We start from the raw sequence: 21,081 nt of genomic DNA, 5'->3' as shown, positions 1-21,081 counted from the left end.
AAGGAAAGCATACCAAACGCCTTCTTCACTATCCTATCTACCTGCGACTCCACTTTCAAGGAGCTACGAACCTGCACTCCAAGGTCTTTGTTCAGCAATACTCCCTAGGACCTTACCATTAAGTGTATAAGTCCTGCTAAGATTTGCTTTCCCAAAATGCAACACCTCGCATTTATCTGAATTCAACTCCATCTGCCACTTCTCAGCCCATTGGCCCATCTGGTCCAGATCCTGTTGTAATCTGAGGTAACCCTCTTCGCTGTCCACTACACCTCCAATTTTGGTGTCATCTGCAAACTTACTAACTGTACCTCTTATGCTCGCATCCAAATCATTTATGTAAATGACAAAAAGTAGAAGACCCAGCACCGATCCTTGTGGCACTCCACTGGTCACAGGCCTCCAGTCTGAAAAACAACCCTCCACCACCACCCTCTGTCTTCTACCTTTGAGCTTGTTCTGTATCCAAATGGCTAGTTCTTCCTGTATTCCATGAGATCTAACCTTGCTAATCAGTCTCCCATGGGGAACCTTGTTGAATGCCTTACTGTAGTCCATATTGGTCAGATCTACTGCTCTGCCCTCATCAATCTTCTTTGTTACTTCTTCAAAAAACTCAATCAAGTTTGTGAGACATGATTTCCCATGCACAAAGCCATGTTGACTATCCCTAATCAGTCCTTGCCTTTCCAAATACATGTACATCCTGTCCCTCAGGAATCCCTCCAACAACTTGCCCACCACTGACGTCAGGCTCACTGGTCTATAGTTCCCTGGCTTTTCTTTACGCCCTTTTCAAACAGTGGCACCACGTTAGCCAACCTCCAGTCTTCCAGCACCTCACCTGTGACTATCGATGATACAAATATCTCAGCAAGAAGCCCAGCAAAAACTTCTCTAGCTTCCCACAGAGTTCTTGGGTACACCTGATCAGGTCCTGGGGATTTATCCACCTTTAACCGTTTCAAGACATCCAGCACTTCCTCCTCTGTAATCTGGACATTTTGCAAGATGTCACCATCTATTTCCCTACAGTCTATATCTTCCATATCCTTTTCCACAGTACATACTGATGCAAAATATTCATTCAGTAACTCCCCCATTTTCTGTGGCTCCACACAAACGCCACCTTGCTGATCTTTGAGGGGCCCTATTCTCTCCCCAGTTATTTTGTCCTTAATATATTTGTAAAAACCCTTTGGATTCTCCTTAATTCTATCTGCCAGTAAATATTGATGCAAAATATTCATTTAGTATCTCCCCCATTTTCTGCAGCTCCACACAAAGGCCGCCTTGCTGATCTTTGAGGGGCCCTATTCTCTCCCTAGTTACCCTTTTGTCTTTAATGTATTTGTAAAAACCCTTGGACTCTCCTTAATTCTATTTGCCAAAGCTATCTCATGTCCCGTTTTTGCCCTCCTGATTTTCCTCTTAAGTATACTCCTACTTCCTTTATTCTTTTCTAAGGATTCACTCTATCTATCTGTCTATACCTTACATATGCTTCCTTCTTTCTCTTAACCAAAACCTCAATTTCTTTAGTCATCCAGCATTCCCTATACCTACCAGCCTTCCCTTTCACCCTGACAGGATATACTTTCTCTGGATTCTTGTTATCTCATTTCTGAAGGCTTTCCATTTTCCAGCTGTCCCTTTACCTGCGAACATCTGCCTCCAATCAGCTTTTGAAAGTTCTTGCCTAATACCGTCAAAATTGGCCTTTCTCCAATTTAGAACTTCAACTTTTAGACCTGGTCTCTCCTTTTCCATCACTATTTTAAAACGAATAGAATTATGTTCACTGGCCCCAAAGTGCTCCCCCACTGACACCTCAGTCACCGGCCCTGCCTTATTTCCCAAGAGTAGGTCAAGTTTTGCACCTTCTCCAATGGGTACATCCACATACTGAATCAGAAAATTGTCTTGTACGCACTTAAGAAATTCCTCTCCATCTAAACCTTTAACATTATGGCAGTCCCAGTCGATGTTTGGAACATTAAAATCCCCTACCATAACCACCCTATTACTCTTACAGATAGCTGAGATCTCATTACAAGTTTGTTTCTCAATTTCTCTCAGACTATTAAGGGGTCTATAATACATTCCCAATAAAGTGATCATCCCTTTCTTATTTCTCAGTTCCACCCAAATAACTTCTCTGGATGTATTCCTGGGAATATCCTCCCTCAGCACAGCTGTAATGCTATCCCTTATCAAAAATGCCACTCCCCCTCCTCTCTTGCCTCCCTTTCTATCCTTCCTGTAGCATTTGTATCCTGGAACATTAAGCTGCCAGTCTTGCCCATCCCTGAGCCATGTTTCTGTAATTGCTATGATATCCCAGTCCAATGTTCCTAACCATGCCCTGAGTTCATCTGCCTTCCCTGTTAGGCCCCTTGCATTGAAATAAATGCAGTTTAATTTATCAGTCCTATCTTGTCCTTGCCTGCCCTGACTGTTCGACTCATTTCTGTTCTCAACTGTACCAGTCTCAGATTGATCTCTTTCCTCACTATCTCCCTGGGTCCCACCCCCCCCTACTAGGTTAAATCCTCCCAAGCAGCTCTAGCAAATTTCCCTGTCAGTATATGAGTCCCCTTCCAATTTAGGTGCAATCCGTCCTTCTTGTACAGGTCACTTCTACCCCAAAAGAGATTCCAATGATCCAAAAATGTGAATCTTTCTCCCATAGACCAGCTCCTCAGCCAGGCATTCATCTGCTATATTCCCCTATTCCTGCCCTCACTCGCTCGTAGCACTGGGAGTAATCCAGATATTACTCCCCTTGAGGACCTCCTTTTTAAATTTTTGCCTCTCTGTAATCTCCCTTCAGAGTCTCAACCTTTTCCCTTCGTATGTCGTTGGCTCCAATGTTTACAATGACCTGAAGCTGGCCCCTCTCCCCCGTGAGAACATTCTGCACCCTCTCTGAGACATCCTTGATCCTGGCACCAGGGAAACAACACACCATTCTGCTTTTTCTCTGCTGGCCACAGAAACGTCTGTCTGTACCTCGGACTACAGAATCCCCTAACACAATTGATCTCTTGGAAGCCAATGTACCCCTCATTGCATTAGAGCCAGTCTCAATATCAGAAACTTGGCTGTTCGTGCTACGTTCCCCTGAGAATCCATCACCCCATACATTTTCCAAAACAGCATACCTGTTTGAAGTGGGTATATCCACAAAAGACTCCTGCCCTAGTTGCCTACCTCTCTTACCATTCCTGGAGTTAACCCATCTATGTGACTGTATCTGAGACTCTCCCCCCCCCCCCCCCTTCCTATAACTGCCATCCATCACATACTGTTGCTGTTGCAAATTCCTCATCGCTTCTATCTGTCTCTCCAACCGATCCACTCGATCTGACAAGGTTCGCATCCAACAGCATTTATGGCAGATATAATCCGCAGTAGCCCTTAAACTCTCTTTAAACTCCCACATCTGACAAGAAGTACATATCACTGCAAAGGCCATTTTTGCTCCTTCCAATCTACAGACCCAGAAAATAACACCGTCTTATTCCTCTACAATATACTGCACCTGTTAAATTAATAGCTGTGGTTTATATTTTAAGTTAATCAAGAGACTTATCTCCAAAAACATATAATCAAGAAAGAACCCACTGTACTCACTAATACAGCCTTTCACTTGGACAGACTTAAACAACAATTAACTTATCTGATTCTGTGTTGTGAACTTCGCCCAAACAAGTTCCTCCAAGATTAGTTGTGAGTTTCACTGTTTGTTAATTTTCTGAGGCGCACTCCGATGTCCAGCGATACATGAGTTCAAAAACAGCAAAGGCAGTAACTGTGCACACCAGACGCATGGAAGAAGAACGCCTCATCTTCTGCCTCGGAACACTTCAACCCCAGGGCATCAATGTGGATTTCAACAGCTTCCTCATTTCCCCTTCCCCCACCTCATCCTAGTTTCTAACCTCCAGCAACACGATCCCCTTGACTTGTCCGGACTTGTCTGACCTGCCCAGCTCCTTTTCCACCTATCCACTCCACCCTCTCCTCCCTGACCTATCACCTTCATCTCCTCCCCCACTGATCTATTGTACTCTATGCTACTCTATCCCCACCCCCACCCTCCTCTAGCTTATCTCTCCACGCTTCAGGCTCTCGGCCTTTATTCCTGATGAAGGGCTTTTGCCCGAAACGTCGATTTCGAAGCTTTTCGGATGCTGCCTGAATTGCTGTGCTCTTCCAGCACCACTGATCCAGAATCTGGTTTCCAGCATCTGCAGTCATTGTTTTTACCTGTCCTCACCATGTGCTTCCTTTGTCTGCTCTTCTCTCTTTTAAAACTTGTTGTTTTGACTTATTTTTCCAAAGTTCCAAAACAATGCAAAAGCATATAAAAAAGTAATTGCTGCTCCTGGAATTCGAGGAAATCACTTCCAGCACCTAAGATACCTCAAAAATAGAAGCAGCTCTTACAGGCAGAAATTTTTCCCATCCTCCACCTTGAGGGATCAAAGGGTGTGGGGAAGAAAGCAGGAACAGGGGGCTGAGTTGGATGATCAGCCATGATCATATTGAATGGCAAAGCAAGTTCAAAAGGCCAAATGGCCTACTCCTGCTCCTACTTCCTATATTTCTACATTTTCATTGGCATCCATAGCCTCAAAACCATTGGAATAATGGACCAAAAACTTGTGATCTTAATAAAAACAAATTACTGCGGATGCTGGAATCTGAAACCAAAAGAGAAAATACTGGAAAATCTCAGCAGGTCTGGCAGCATCTGTAAGGAGAGAAAAGAGCTGATGTTTTGAGTATAACTGACCCTTCATCAAAGCTCAGGGGAGAAGGGTAGCAAAGGGGGAAGAGGAGAGGAAAAATGTAATGAGAGAGTGGGGAGTGAGAGAAAGAGAGACAATCAAGAAATAAGAGGTACGAACAGTGAAAAAATTATAAAAAAGATAAATAAAGTAAATGAAATAAAATTACGGAGCAGAATGAAAACAGAGGGGTCAAGATGGGATAATCATCTGAAGTTGTTGAATTCAATGTTGAGACCGGCAGGCTGTAATGTGGCTAGTCGGAAGATGAGATGCTGTTCCTCCAGTTTGCGTTGAGCTTCACTGGAACATTGCAGCAGGCCGAGGACAGACATGTGTGCATGGGAGCAGGATTGTGTGTTGAAGTGGCAAGCCACGGGAAGGTCTGGGACCTGATTGCGTACAGACTGAAGGTGCTCAGCAAAGCGATCACCCAGTCGGTGTTGTGTCTCTCCGACATAGAGGAGACAACATTGGGAGCAACGAATGCAATAGACCAAATTGAAAGGGGTACAAGTGAAACGCTGCTTAGTCTGAAATGAGTGTTTGGGGCCTTGGATGGTGAGCATGGAAGAGGCAAAGGGGCAGGAGCGAGAGAGAAAGCAGGAAATTATAGACCAGTTAGTCTGACCTCAGTGGTGGGAAAGATTTTGGAGTCAATTATAAAGGATGAAATTACGACACATCTGGATAGCAGCAACAGGATAGGTCAGAGTCAGCATGGATTTATGAAGGGAAAATCATGCTTGACTAATCTTCTGGAATTTTTTTGAGGATGTAACTCTGAAGATGGACAAGGGAGATCCAGTGGATGTAGTGTACCTGGACTTTCAGAAAGCCTTTGATAAAGTCCCACATAGGAGGTTAGTGAGAAAAATTCGGGCACATGGTACTGACTTGGATTGAAAATTGGTTGGCTGACAGGAAACAAAGAGTAGTGATAAACGGCTCCCTTTCGGAATGGCAAACGGTGACCAGTGGGGTACTGCGAGGATCAGTGCTGGGACTGTAGCTTTTTGCAATATATATTAATGATGTAGAAGATGGTATTAATAGTAACATTAGCAAATTTGCTGATGATACAAAGCTGGGTGGCAGGGTGAAATATGAGGAGGATGTTAGGAGATTACAGGGTGACCTGGACAGGTTAGGTGAGTGGACAGGTGCATGGCAAATGCAGTTTAATGTGGATAAATGTATGGTTATCCACTTTGGTGGCAAGAACAGGAAGGCAGATTACTACCTAAATGGAGTCAAGTTAGGTTAAGGGGCAGTACAGAGAGATCTGGGTGTTCTTGTACAACTGTCAATGAAGGCAAGCATGCAGGTACAGCAGGTAGTGAAGAAAACTAATAGCATGCTGGCCTTCATAACAAGAGGGATTGAGTATAGAAGCAAAGAGATTCTTCTGCAGCTGTACAGGGCCCTGGTGAGACCACACCTGGAATATTGTGTGCAGTTCTGTCTCCAAATTTGAGGAAAGACATTCTGGCTATTGAGGGAGTGCAGCGTAGGTTCACAAGGTCAATTCCTGGAATGGCGGTACTATCTTATGTTGAACGATTGGAGCGACTGGGCTTGTATACCCTTGAGTTTAGAAGACTGAGAGGGGATCTGATTGAGACATATAAGATTATTTAAGGATTGAACACTCTGCAGGCAGGAAATATGTTTCCGCTGATGGGTGAGTCCCGAGCCAGAGGAGACAGCTTAAAAATAAGGAGTAGGCCATTTAGGACAGAGATGAGAAGAAACTTCTTCACCCAGAGAGTGGTGGCTGTGTGGAATGCTCTGCCCCAGAAGGCAGTGGAGGCCCAGACTCTGGATTCGTTTAAGAAAGAGTTGGATAGAGCTCTCAAGGATAGTGGAATCAAGGGTTATGGAGATAAGGCAGGAACAGAATACTGATTGAGAATGATCAGCCATGATCATAATGAATGGTGGTGCAGGCTTGAAGGGCAGAATGGCCTACTCCTGCACCTATTGTCTATTGTCTATTGTGTTGCACCTTCTGCGATTGCATGGGAAGGTGCCGTATGTGATGGGGGGAGAGGTGTTAGGTGTGATGGGAAGGTACCGTGTGTGATGGGAGAGGTGTTAGGTGTGATGGGAAGGTGCCGTGTGTGATGGGAGAGGTGTTAGGTGTGATGGGAAGATGCCGTGTGTGATGGGAGGGGTGTTAGGTGTGATGGGAAGGTGCGTTAGGTGTGATGGGAAGGTGCTGTGTGTGATGGGAGAGGTGTTAGGTGTGATGGAGGAGTGGACTAGGTTGTCCTGGAGGGAACGATCTCTGCAGAATGCAGACAGGGGGAGGGAAGGGAAGATGTGTTTAGTGGTGGTATCGTGTTGGAGTTGGCGAAAATGGTGGAGGATTATTCTTTGCATGTGAAGGCTGGTGGGGTGAAAGGTGAGAACAAGAGGGACCCTATCCTTGTTCTGGGAGTGGAGGGAGGGGGTGAGGGTCGTGGCGCAGGAGATGGACCGCACGCTGTCGAGAGCCCTGTCAACAACTGTAGGTGAGAAGCCAAGGTTAGAGAAGAAGGAGCACATATTAAGAGCACCATTTTGGAAAGTGGCCTCATCGGAACAAATGCAGCGGAGGCGAAGGAACTGAGAGAAAGGGATAGAGTCCTTACAGGACGTAGGGTGAGAAGAGCCGTAGTCCAGATAGCTGTGGGAGTCAGTGGGCCTGTAATGGATATTAGTGGATAGACTATAGCCGGAAATGGAGACAGAAAGGTCAAGGAAAGGAAGGCAAGTGTCGGAGATGGACCAGGTGAAGGTGATGGAGGGATGGAAACGGGAAGTAAAGTTTATGAATTTTTCCACATCAGGACGAGAGCATGAAGCTTTGACAAAGGGTCAACTAGAGTCGAAACGTCAGCTCTTTTCCCTCCTTACAGATGCTGCCAGACCTGCTGAGATTTTCCAGCATTTTCTCCTATGGCTTATGTCTATTTTAAATGACCAAACATATTTGAAGAAATGTTCATGGATCTTAATTTAAACCCTTTGTGTATTGCAGGAGCTGTGACCCCTGTCAAAGATCAGGCTGTTTGTGGTTCCTGTTGGAGCTTTGCAGCTACTGGTGCTATAGAAGGAGCACTTTATCTCAAGGTGAGTAGTGTGTTTCTGAAACGATTGCTAATGCAGCTGTATGGATGTGCATTTAAGCGTGTTTTATAACAATGCAAAGCTCTGAACATGAGTGCAGTGACATTCAATAGTGCAGAGTGGGGATAACACAGATACAAACCTTGCTCTGCTTAATTCCCGACTTCAGGAAAATCAGGTGGGGATTCACAGGTGTGTCTCTGGCCACAGCACTGCAACGTAAGCACGCAAATAAATCCTGGGCGATTCATACAATCTCCTACTTCCAGTCTGAACAGGAATCAGTAACAAACTAAGAACAAGCTGTGTGTCTGCCTTACACTTCTCCAGCCCCAGTGCCCAATATCAGGGCAGATCAATGAACAATAAAAGACCATTAGACGTAGGACTCGAATTAGGCCATTCAGCCCATCAAGTCTACTCTGGCATTCAATGTGAAATGGCTGATCTGATAATCCTCAGCTCCACTTTGTTGCCTTTTCCCCAATAACCCTAGATTCCCTTACTCACCAAATACTTTAGCCTTGAGTGTACTTATTGACCTAGCTTCGACAGCCCTCTACAGTGAAGAATTCCATAGATTCACTTCCCTCTGAGAGAAGAAATTCTAGCTCATCTCTGTCATAATTGGGCAACTAATCTAGTCTAATCTAAAAACTCCTTGCTCTGAGATGACGTCCTCTGGTCCTAGACTCTCCCACAAGGAGTCACATGCTCTCTGCATTGCCCCTGTCAAGTCTCCTAAGAATCTTGTATGTTTCAGTAGGGTTTCCTCTCATTCTTTTAAACACCAGTGAGTATAGGCCCAAGCTAATCATAGAGTCATAAAGATGTGCAGCATGGAAACAGACCCTTCAGTCCAACTTTTCTATGCCGACCAGATATTCTAAATAAATCTAGTCCCATTTTCCAGCAGTTAGCCCATATCCCTCTAAATCCTTCCTATTCATGTACCCATTCAGATGCCTTTTAAATGCTTTAGTTGTACCAAGCTCCACCACTTCCTCTGGCAGCTCATTCCATACACGTACCACCCTCTGTGTGAAAGAATTGCCCCTTCGGTCTCTTTTATATCTTTCCCCTCTCACCCTAAACCTATGCCCTCTAGTTCTGGACTCCCCCACCCCGGGGAAAATACTTTGTCTATTTATCCTATCCATGCCCCTCATGATTATCTTCATAAGAAAATCCAAGGCAGTGAACCATTGAATGCCAGGATATCTTTCCTTACACAAGGGAACCAAAATTGATCACAGTATTCCAGCTAGAGTCTGAGTAGTGCTTTGTATAACTTTAACAAGACTTCCCTACTTTTATATTGCATTCCCTTTGAAATATAGGCCAACATTTTTTTTTTTCCCTCTTTATTATCGACTCAATTTAATGCTAAACATTTCAGATTCATGCACCATGAATCTCAAATTCCTTGTGCTGCAAGTGTCTCTCCATTTAAAGGTGAAACATATTCAGAATAAGCTTTTTAAAAACTTTTGGATTCCACATCATTTTTGACAATGAACAATATCGGTGAAAGTAAACGTGTTCTTACTGTTGATGGCTGCCTGGAGTAACCAAACACCTTCAAAGTTGAATGAAAGGTAAACTTGTTGAAAGGGAATTGGATTAGCAGCTGAAGAGAAACAATTTGCGTGGTACCAGGGAAGCATGTGACAATTGCACTAGCTGAGTTGCTCAAGACGAGAGCTAGCAAAGATTTGACAGGCTGAATTGCCTCCTTCTGTGCTGTGCCCAAGCTATACTTCAATGAAAACTACAATTAAAATCTGAAATTAAACCGAAAAAGCTGAATTGAAAACCTCTCATCAACTGAAGCGAAAAGAGGCAGGTTAGTAATTTAACTGTCGTATTGTTCAGAAGCTATTAATCAGCTCTGTTTGATGTGTATACCCTGTTTTAGTGAAACTATTAAAAAGTTCATTGCCACAGTCATAGAAACAAAAGCTGTTAGCGCCATCAAAGTTGCTGAGACCACTGACCTTTACCTCTCAGTTAAAAGACAAAACCTTCAAGTCAATTTTAAGCTGCTTGACTTCACCTTTCATTCGAACTGGTGATTTTATAATTCTCAAATTAACAGGAGAACAAAGAAATGTTTCTGAACTACCTCTTCTAGTGCAGAGACAGAAGATGTAAATGAATATGTACTGTACTGTATGAAAATCAAACATTAATTCTGGTTGAGAGTGCACTAATTTAGTAGCAGTGTCAATACTTCAGTTTTGCTAAAGTTGATATTGGAATAAAGTAAGAACAGAAAGTGCTGGAAAAACTCAGCAGATCCGGCAGCATCTTTGGAGAGAGAAACAGAGTGAAATAACTCCACAAAGACCTGTCACCAAGTCACCCTTTATTTACACGTGTATTGTTCATGACACTGATCCTGCCATCTCGGAGCTCAGGCTCCGAGAGTGAACAGAACTCTGACACCCCTATTCATGTCTGTTAGCCAGGACTCCCTGATTGGACCAGATTAATGGTCCCAATGAAGGAACTCATATTCTATGAGGTTTACCTGCTTGACGTTATTCCACTCACTACACAAAGTTAACTTTTCAAGCCTGATATGACTGTTCTTTGGAAGAAATTCAAAACAATATCTGTTTTTCTCCCCACAGATGTTGCCAGACCTGCTGAGTTTCCCGAGTATTTTCTATTTTTAATTCAGATCTCCAGCATCTGCAGAAATTTGCTTTTATTTCACTGGAACAGAGAGTTTAATTCATGTTTCCAAGATGAAACAGTTTGAAGGAACAGCCCCATCACCGTGATTTCTGTACTAAGTTCACTTGCTTTTCATCTCAGACAGGAAACTTAGTTCCTCTTTCCCAGCAAATGTTGATGGATTGTACCTGGGGCTTTGGAAATCATGGGTGTGATGGTGGATTGGAATGGCAGACATTTGAATGGATCATGAAACATGGTGGAATCGCTGATGCAGAATCGTACGGCTCTTACATGGGACAGGTCTGTATTGAGGGTTTTTCCCATTAATTGGTTGTTCCCTTTCATTATGCATTGTTCAGCTGAAAAAGTCCTGAGCAAAGTGTATTTGGTAAGAGATGTCAGCATCACCTTCTATGGCATCCAGACGTAGCGGAGAGATTATCCTAAATTTATCCTCTAAGTAACTAAAATATTTTGTTGTACAAGACCTATGGGGCAACTTTTTCACACAGAGGGTGGTGTGTGTATGGAATGAGCTGCCAGAGGAAGTGGTGGAGGCTGGTAGAATTGCAACATTTAAAAGGCATCTGGATGGGTATATCAATAGGAATGATTCAGAGAGATATGGGCTGGGTGCTGGCACGTGGGACTACATTGGGTTGGGATATCTGGTCGGCATGGACGAGTTGGATTGAAGGGTCTGTTTCTGTGCTGTACATCTCTATGACCTAGCTGGACTTTTTCCAGCTTGTGCCACCCAAGCCCCACCCTATCCATATCACCCTCGTTGCCATCTCCTCCAGGGCCTCTGCCTCATGCTCGTGTTCTGAACATTTCATTCTTATCTGTCTCTTGATCCACTTTTACTACCTTTCTGGCCATCTTCCTCATCTACACCCCCCCCCCCCCCCCCCCCCCACTCAACACCATCTCAAATTCTTCAATAAGAACATCCTCCCCTCAAGCTTTTAATCTTCATCTCAACTCCTGTCACCTGTTAATTCATCATCCCTATGTCCTCACTTTGCCAGTTCCACCATAAAAATAATCTCTGACTCAATTTCACAGAGCTGGGCATTACTAACTTCTGCAACCTCACCACTTTCATGGTCCTAATCACAAACAAGACTAGATTTGCTCCTATTTCTCACTCTCTACATCCCTCTACTCCTTCTTAAATCTAATTTCTATTTCAGCCACCCCTTGACAGGAAAGATAATCCTCATGTTGCTTGCAACTACTTTGTCAAAGATTCAATTGTCTAACCTTTGTCCTGCATTAACCATGATTACTCTGCAATTTATCTTCTGCACTAATCTCTTATCTCTACCTTCTCATGCCTTTGTCTCCAGACAGCTGTTTGCCACCTCACAATAATACCTTTATATTAAAGTCTTTAATGTAGTCAATTATTTAATGGTGCTTCATAGGAGTTTAGTCAGATGCAAAGTTGATAGAGACAAGAGGAGACTTCAGATGGTTTTAATGCAAAAGGTTTTAAAACATTCTTAAAAATCTGTTTGTAGTTCAGACTAAGCTAAGGGGCTGTCAATGTGTATATCACTTGGACTTCTCAAGTAATAACATTGGAGGAAGTAAAACGTTGGGGACAGTGGATGTTTCCTTTCAAGATGACAGGCAAAAAGAAGGGACTGCATCAGGCAGCAGGCTGAATATAGTTTACTGGCACATTGGTACAAAGTTTTCATCACCTACAGTAACAAGAATCTGGTTAGATTACTGAAGTTTATTATGTGGATAGCTGAGTGCAATACGTGATGGAATGCCCTGAAAATTGTGAGAAAGATTTGTGAAAAGACATTAGCAAAAATGAAAGTGAAAAAATGTGCATGCTGAAAATTGGAAATAAAAAGGAAGCGCTGGAGAAACAGAGTTAACATTGCAAGGCAATAACATTACATCAGTGAGAAAAACACAGATATGTTGCTCCAAGTGTTTGAAGTAAATTAATTATTTTCATGGCATAGTCCTGCAAATCTCATAGGATAAATAACCAAGGTCTTTTCCCCAGGTGGGGCACCAGAACTAGAAGGCATAGGTTTAGGGTAAGAGGTTAATGATTTAAAAGGGCCCTAACGGGCAACATGCAGAGGGTGATGTATGGAATGAGCTGCAATGGAAGTGGTGGAGCCTGGTACAATTACAACATTTAAAAGGCATTTGGATGGGTAAATGAATAGGAAGGGTTTAGAGGGATATGGGCCAAGTGCTGGCAAATGGGACGAGATTACTTTAGGATATCTGGTGAGCATGGACAAGTTGGACTGAAGGGTCTGTTTCCATGCTGTACATCTATATGATTCTAATTAAACCTTCTCGCTTCACAAATACTGCCAGATTGAGTGTGGGATGCAGCTTTTAGATTTTGGGTACAATAGTATTTTTGCTTTCCTATAAGATGCTTTCTCTGACAGCACCTTTCCAGGCTGTAAAGTTCACATCTCTTCACCCTTAATTCACAAACTGGAACCTATACAATAGGAGTCAGCTTTTGGGAATTCTAGTGTTTGAAAACTTCACTTGTTTTTTTCAGTGAGTTTTAATCAGGGTATTTATAGCCCTATGGCCTATTCATGCATCTAGATAGTTTTAATCAACTTGTTCAGACATAACATGACACATACCTGAGGCAAATGGGACTTCAGCCCAAACTATCTGGCCCAGAGGTAGGAACACTATCACTGCGTCACAAGAGTCTTATAGAGAGCAGCCTCTCCCTATCAATGAACTGAAGCTCTGCCTTCCATATGCTAGCTAAGGACACTAACCATGATACCAACAAGCAGCTTTCTCTTCGCCTCTAATCTGTAGCCATTGTGTTGAACCTCAAAGCAAATTTCTTGTTCATGCCTAACAGCTATCAAGTCATAGAGTCATAGAGATGTACAGCACGGAAGCAGAGTCTTCGGTCCAACCCGTCCATACCGACCAGATATCCCAACTCAATCTAATCCCACCTGCCAGCACCCAGCCCATATCCCTCCAAACACTTCCTATTCAAATACCCATCCAAATACCCATTCAAATACCCAGCCTTTTAAATGCTGGAATTGTATTAGCCTCCACCACTTCCTCTGGCAGCTCATTCCATACATGTACCACCCTCTGTATGAAAAGATGCCCCTTAGATCTCTTTTATATCTTTCCCCTCTCACCCTAAACCTATGCCCTCTAGTTCTGGACTCCCCGATCCCAGGGAAAAGACTTTGTCAGTTTACCCTATCCATGCCCCTCATAATTTTGTAAACCACTATAAGGTCGCCCCTCAGTTTCCGACGTTCCAGGGAAAACAGCCCCAGCCTGTTCAACCTCTACCTATAGCTCAAATCCTCCAACCCTGGCAATATCCTTGTAAATCTTTTCTAAACCCTTTCAAGTTTCACAATGTCTTTCCAATAGGAAGTAGACCAGAATTGCACGCAATACTCCAACAGTGGTCTAACCAATGTCCTGTACGGCCACAACATGACCTCCCAACTCCTGTATTCAATACTCTGACCAATAAAGGAAAACATACCAAATGCCTTATCTGGAGGAGAAAGTGAGGTCTGCAGATGCTGGAGATCAGAGCTGAAAATGTGTTGCTGGAGAAGCGCAGCAGGTCAGGCAGCATCCAGGGAACAGGAGAATCGACGTTTCAGGCATAAGCCCTTCTTCAGGAATGAGGAAAGTTTGTCCAGCAGGCTAAGCTAAAAGGTAGGGAGGAAGGACTTGGGGGAGGGGCGTCGGAAATGTGATAGGTGGAAAGAGGTCAAGGTGAGGGTGATAGGTCAGACTGGGGTGGGGGCGGAGAGGTCAGGAAGAAGATTGCAGGTTAGGAAGGCGGTGCTGAATTCGATGGATTTGACTGAGACAAGGTGGGGGGAGGGGAAATGAGGAAACTGGTGAAATCCGAGTTCATCCCTTGTGGTTGGAGGGTTCCTAGGTGGAAGATGAGGCGCTCTTCCTCCAACCGTCGTGTTGTTGCGGTCTGGCGATGGAGGAGTCCAAAGACCTGCATATCCTTGGTGGAGTGGGAGGGGGAGTTGAAGTGTTGAGCCACAGGGTGGTTGGGTTGGTTGGTCCGGGTGTCCCAGAGGTGTTCTCTGAAACGCTCCGCAAGTGGGCGGCCTGTCTCACTATCCTATCTACCTGCGATTCCACTTTCAAGGAGCTATGAACCTGCACTCCGAGGTCTCTTTGTTCAGCAACACTCCCTAGGACCTTACCATTAAGTGTATAAGTCCTGCTCAGATTTGCTTTCCCAAAATGTAGCACCTTAAATTTATCTGAATTAAACTGCATCTGCCACTTCTCAGCCCATTGGTCCATCTGATCAAGATCCTGTTGTAATCTGAGGTAACCTTCTTCACTGTCCACTAAACCTCCAATTTTGGTGTCATCTGCAAACTTACTAACTGTACCTCTTCTGCTCACATCCAAATCATTTATATAAATGACAAAAAGTAGTGGACCAGCAGCAAAAAATCAGAACGGTGTGTTGCTTCTCTGGTGCCAGGATCAAGGATGTCCCAGGAAAGGTGCAGAATATTTTCAATGGGGATAGGGGCCAGCAGGAGGTCATTGTAAACATTGGAACCAATGACATAGGAAGGGAAAAGGTTGAGATTCTGAAGGGAGATTGCAGAGAGTTAGGCAGGGATTTAAAAAGGGGCTCCTTGAGAGTAGTAATATCTGGATTACTTTCAGTGCTATGAGCTAGTGAGGGCAAGAATAGGAGGATAGAGCAGATGAATGCATGGCTGAGGAGCTGGTGTATGGGAGAAGGATTCACATTTTTGGATCATTGGAATCTCTTTTGGGGTAAAAGTGACCTGTACAAGAAGTTAATTAACATTCTTATTATTCAATTAATCCCTTACTTCTGTTCTCTGCCAAAGCCCACCTTGCAATTTCCTTTGTTCTTTCATGTATTTATCAATTCTTGCACCATCTTTCTCTGCTGTTCAGGCAGCATGGTTCTATCAGAACAATTCATTGCACAAAAGCAATGGCACGAGTTGTCAATCCTTCAAATAAATCAAGGATATTGAACATGCTGTCTCTAGTTACTATTTACCAGTTGTGTATGTCTGTTTCCTAGGGACATTGAACAATATAACATAATATTTCAAGCCTGTCACAGACTAAGTCATTGAATTATTCAGTTTTTGTCGAAGTCTGTAATTTGTCAGTGAGCAGAGGATTTGAAGGAAGTGTCATATTCATTTTCAGCCTAATCTAACTCATAAGTGTATTTTTCTCCACAAACGGCCCTCGCTGTTAGATTTTGTCATTTCAACCACTCAATTTAATAATATAATTCTTCCTTTGGTGAATCAGCTAGTTCCATTCTCAGCTTTGCTGTTTTAAAGGATAGAGTGTGGAACAATTGACAACATTTCATACTTTGTTGGGAGGGAAAGGAAAAGGATTTTACTCATGTACACACCAACTGTGAACATTTTGCAGGCTTGACTCATTACAATCTTTAACAGTGAGCTAATCCTCCACCACCCTTGAATTCTCCATTGTAAATGATCTCTTTTGTATTGGGGAAATTCACCCAATCTTCTCACATGAACCGGGCTTGCAACAGAACATTCTTAATCAAATCAAAAAAGGGACTGCTTCTATGTAACCCCATTACTTTGCTTCATCAACTATTGTAGCTACCTGACGAAGGAGCAGTGCTCCAAAAGCTTGTACTTTCAAATAAACCTGTTGGACTGTAACCTGGTGTTGTATAATTTTTAACTATGTAAAGTCAGATAGTGAATGCAGATTATTTTTAGTCGTGATTTCAGTTTTATTTCTCTGGTTCCCTCTCATATTTTGATGTGTTATTTATTTATTTTTGATATGTTGATTATTCCTAGAATGGATTCTGCCACTATAATCAATCCACACTTACAGCCAAGCTGAAGAGTTACACCAGGGTCACTTCAGGAGACACAGCAGCATTAAAAATGGCCATCTTTAAAAATGGCCCAGTTGCTGTTGGAATTGATGTTGAATCTAAATCCTTTCTGTTTTACAGCAATGGGGTCTATTATGAGCCAAATTGTGGTGAGTCTTCTAATGTCCGTAATGTGCTAATGATAGGAAATATAATCGAATTTTCTTTACAATAAACTTCAATGGTCAAATAAATATAACCCCTATTATTTGAATATAGTTAACCATTGCTGCAATGAATGTCCCTGCAGTAATCATAGCAATTAGCTTGGGCGGCACGGTGGCACAGTGGTTAGCACTGCTGCCTCACAGCGCCAGAGACCTGGGTTCAATTCCCGCCTCAGGCGACTGACTGTGTGGAGTTTGCACATTCTCCCTGTGTCTGCGTGGGTTTCCTCCGGGTGCTCCGGTTTCCTCCCACAGTCCAAAGGTGTGCAGGTTAGGTGAATTGGCCATGCTAAATTGCCCATAGTGTTAGGTGCAGGGGTATATGTAGGGGAATGGGTCTGGGTGGGTGCGCTTCGGCGGGTCGGTGTGGACTTGTTGGGCCGAAGGGCCTGTTTCCACACTGTAAGTAATCTAATCTAATCAATTACAGAAAATAGCTCTAAACAGCTGCCAGGTAATCAAAAAACATTATATCTTTGGGGCTACTGCTTGAAATGTTTGATTCAGAAAAATGGCAAACATCATTTCAAATGGGAGTAGTATATATTGGGGGCAATAGAAACAAAAATTGCTGGAAAATCTCAGCAGATCTGGCAGCATCTGTGGAGAGAAAGCAGAGTTAACATTTCTGGTCTAATGACACTTGTTCAGAGCTCTGAAGTAAAACTCTCAGTTCTGAAGAAGGGTCACTGGACCCAAAACCTTAACTTTGATTTATCTCCACAGATGCTGTCAGACCTGCTGAGATTTTCCAGCAATTTCTGCTCTTGTTTCTGATTTCCAGCATCCACAGTTTTTTCAGCTTTTTAGCATGAAATAGTAATTTGAATAGCTCAGGTAGCTGGAAAGTTGGGTGATATCAGCTGTGTGGGTTCAATTCCTACACCAGCTGATGTTACCATGCAGGTCTTGCCTTCTCAACCTCTCGCCTAACGTGAGATTATAGTGACCATCAGGTTCAACCACCAGTCATCTGTTCTATGGATCAGAGGGACAGTGGTGACTTTGCTTTTAATAGAATGCAATATTAATTCTTAAATAGACAAATAATTATTCAAAAAATGAAATATTAATATTTAAATATGCTAATATTAAATAAGCAATGATTAGCGTAATGCTCGCGTTACTGAGCTAGTTCAAAGTTTGTGAGAAGATTTGTAGCTCGGGTGCTCGTTGCTGTGGTTCTGTTCGCCGAGCTGGAAGTTTTTGTTGCAAACGTTTCGTCCCCTGTCTAGGTGACATCCTCAGTGCTTGGGAGCCTCCTGTGAAGCGCTTCTGTGGTGTTTCCTCCGGCATTTATAGTGGCCTGTCCCTGCCGCTTCCGGTTGTCAGTTTCAGCTGTCCGCTGTAGTGGCCGGTATAATGGGTCCAGGTCTATGTGTTTGTTGATGGAGTTTGTGGATGAGTGCCAAGCTTCTAGGAATTCCCTGGCTGTTCTTTGTTTCGCTTGCCCTATAATGGTAGTGTTGTCCCAGTCGAATTCATGTTGCTTGTCGTCTGCGTGTGTGGCTACTAGGGATAGCTGGTCGTGTCGTTTCGTGGCTAGTTGATGTTCCTGGATGCGGATCGTTAGCTGTCTTCCTGTTTGTCCTATATAGTGTTTTGTGCAGTCCTTGCATGGGATTCTGTACACTACGTTAGTTTTGCTCATGCTGGGTATCGGGTCCTTAGTTTTGGTGAGTTGTTGTCTGAGAGTGGCTGTTGGTTTGTGTGCTGTTATAAGTCCTAGTGGTCGCAGTAGTCTGGCTGTCATTTCAGAGATGTTCTTGACGTATGGTAGTGTGGCTAGTCCTTTGGGTTGCGGCATGTTCTCGTTCTGTTGTCTCTCCCTTAGGCATCTGTTGATGAAATTGCGAGGATATCCGTTTTTTGCGAATACCTTGTATAGGTGTTCCTCTTCCTCTTTTTGCAGTTCTGGTGTGCTGCAGTGTGTTATGGCCACATTATAGGGCAAGCGAAACGAAGAACAGCCAGGGAATTCCTAGAAGCTTGGCACTCATCCACAAACTCCATCAACAAACACATAGACCTGGACCCATTATACCGGCCACTACAGCGGACAGCTGAAACTGACAACCAGAAGCGGCAGGGACAGGCCACTATAAATGCCGGAGGAAACACCACAGAAGCGCTTCACAGGAGGCTCCCAAGCACTGAGGATGTCACCTAGACAGGGGACGAAACGTTTGCAACAAAAACTTCCAGCTCGGCAAACAGAACCACAGCAGTTACTGAGCTAGTAATTCAGAGGTTTGGACAAACTAGCCATAGAATTGAGTCTCAATCCAATCAGGTCATCTGGAGAAATTAAATTCAGTGAATGAAGTAAAGCTGAAATAGAAATCTATATACACTATTGGTGACCATTACACTACAGGATTGTGTAAAATCCCAAATGATCCTTTAAGGGAAGGAAATTTGCTGTCCTTTCCAATCTGGCCTATATGGCAGTCCGGAATTAAGAGCCTAATGATGACCATGAATTCATTGCTGATTGTCGGAATATCTCCTTGGTTCATTAATGTCCTTTAGGGAAGGGAATTTCCATCCTTAGCTGGTCTAGCCTACATGTGACTCCAGACCCACAGCAATTAGATGGGCAAAAAATGCCTCCTCGGAATGAATAAAAAAAAAAGTGTCTCTACATCCTCAACACGGTGGACTCTGACTGTGAAAATGCCTAGTAAATTATTGAGTTGTTGAGAAAATGTCACACCACAATCACCTAAGGGACAACAAGGACATTGATTGATGGCCTTACCAATGACTTCCCAATTCCTTGGAATGAGTCTCAAAAAGATGACTCTGGTCGGATATCTGGCAGATGTTTTCCCATTTTGATAGAACAATTTACTAATGAACCAGCTGGTCCATGTCTCCATTTCTCTGTATGTGCCCTCTCCACCCCAGAAAAAAGGACATGCCACAGTTCCTCATACAGTGAAAAACAGGGCAGCTCTCTGCAGTTTATCTGTATGGATGGCATCTCATGTTACTTTGAAAATGTCCTGATTCATACTTGTTTGTGTTATGTTATTATGCAATTTGCTAAAGAAAAATTGAGACAGGCTTTGTGCAAAAGAAATGTGAGGGAATCACTGCATTGATGTGCTTTAAAGTTATGGTCTTTCTGACTTTCAGGAAATGACCTGAAAGATTTGAATCATGCTGTGCTCGCAGTTGGTTTCGGAACACTGGCTGATCAGCCATACTGGCTAATTAAAAACTCCTGGTCAACATACTGGGGAAATGATGGATATATCCTGATGTCCATGAAAGACAACAACTGTGGAGTTGCAACAGATGCATTTTATGTCACCCTGGAGTAACTTCATAAAAACTACATTATCATTTAGTCAGAAATTATTATTACATAGATAATTGCAAAACCCTCGTCAGCGTGAAGTGTAATAACCAAATACAAATGCATTAATGATCAATAAAGTTTAATCTTTAATTTATTTCCATGCTTTTCTGAACTGTGAACTCTTAAAAACTATTGTGCATGTGGTTGCAGAGTGCTCCTTTTTCATTACTGATGGAAGAGAAACACATTGGCACATAATCTGTGATTATGCAGATGTAACATCTCTTATGCTTCATGTTGGAAAACATTTGTCCTAATAAATCATTGCAGAATTCTTCTTCTGGGATGAGGTCCTTTGGTTCATTGATAAATGAGTAGAATGTACACAATGATTCTCTTAAAAACTCCACAAAGCTAAAGCACAGCAAAATAATATAATTCATTGGCTTTCCCACTACATAAATATAACATAGTCACTAAAAAATCTAACAAGTAACTCAGAAACAAAGTTTTTTTTAAACCAGAGCATGGTAAGAATATGGAACACATTAAGTGGTTGAGGTATGTAGCATACATGTGTTTTAGGGGAACCTGGATAAACACTGAGGAAATGGATTGGAGATGCATACCGACAGAATTAGGTGAAATAGTTAGGGGGAAGCTCGTCTGGAGCATGAACGCTGACAGAGACAACTAGTTGGAAATCCAAGATCTTGGTAACACGTTACTCCTTAACTGCTCACAGCAGGGATTGTGAAGGAACAAGGAAGGGAAAACGAGTAAAACTGTTGAATGGTACACACTGAAACGGGCTCATGCCCGAAACGTCGATTCTCCTGCTCCTTGGATGCTGCCTGACCTGCTGCGCTTTTTCAGCAACACATTTTCAGCACACACTGAAACAAACCAAAACAGAAATTGCTGGAGAAGCTCAGCAGAGAGGAAACAGAATTGATGTTTTGAGTCCAGTGATTCTTCTTCTGAATGGGTTCACCAGGACTCTGTACCGAACAAGGATCCTATCAAACTTTAACATTAATATTGTTTTTCTCT

At 43.0% G+C, this 21,081-nt stretch overlaps 1 protein-coding gene across 1 annotated transcript in view; it reads left to right on the top strand.

Moving 5' to 3' along the window:
• LOC122563473 (digestive cysteine proteinase 2-like) overlaps positions 1 to 20,365 on the top strand; it is a 47,562-nt gene extending 27,197 nt beyond the window's left edge. The window contains exons 8-11 of the mRNA XM_043717226.2: positions 7,822 to 7,913; positions 10,734 to 10,895; positions 16,475 to 16,664; positions 19,863 to 20,365. Of these exons, the coding sequence (XP_043573161.2) occupies positions 7,822 to 7,913; positions 10,734 to 10,895; positions 16,475 to 16,664; positions 19,863 to 20,050 (632 nt within the window). The 3' untranslated portion in view covers positions 20,051 to 20,365. The remainder of the gene's footprint in view (positions 1 to 7,821; positions 7,914 to 10,733; positions 10,896 to 16,474; positions 16,665 to 19,862) is intronic.
• Positions 20,366 to 21,081: the final 716 nt, after the last annotated feature.

Source organism: Chiloscyllium plagiosum, unplaced genomic scaffold, assembly GCF_037043375.1.
Source record: "Chiloscyllium plagiosum isolate Xiang-an unplaced genomic scaffold, Cpla_swu_hap1 HiC_scaffold_30, whole genome shotgun sequence".
Taxonomy (NCBI): Eukaryota; Metazoa; Chordata; class Chondrichthyes; order Orectolobiformes; family Hemiscylliidae; genus Chiloscyllium; species Chiloscyllium plagiosum.
Note: the sequence above shows the minus strand (reverse complement) of the source record. Positions and strands in the feature narration are given on the sequence as shown.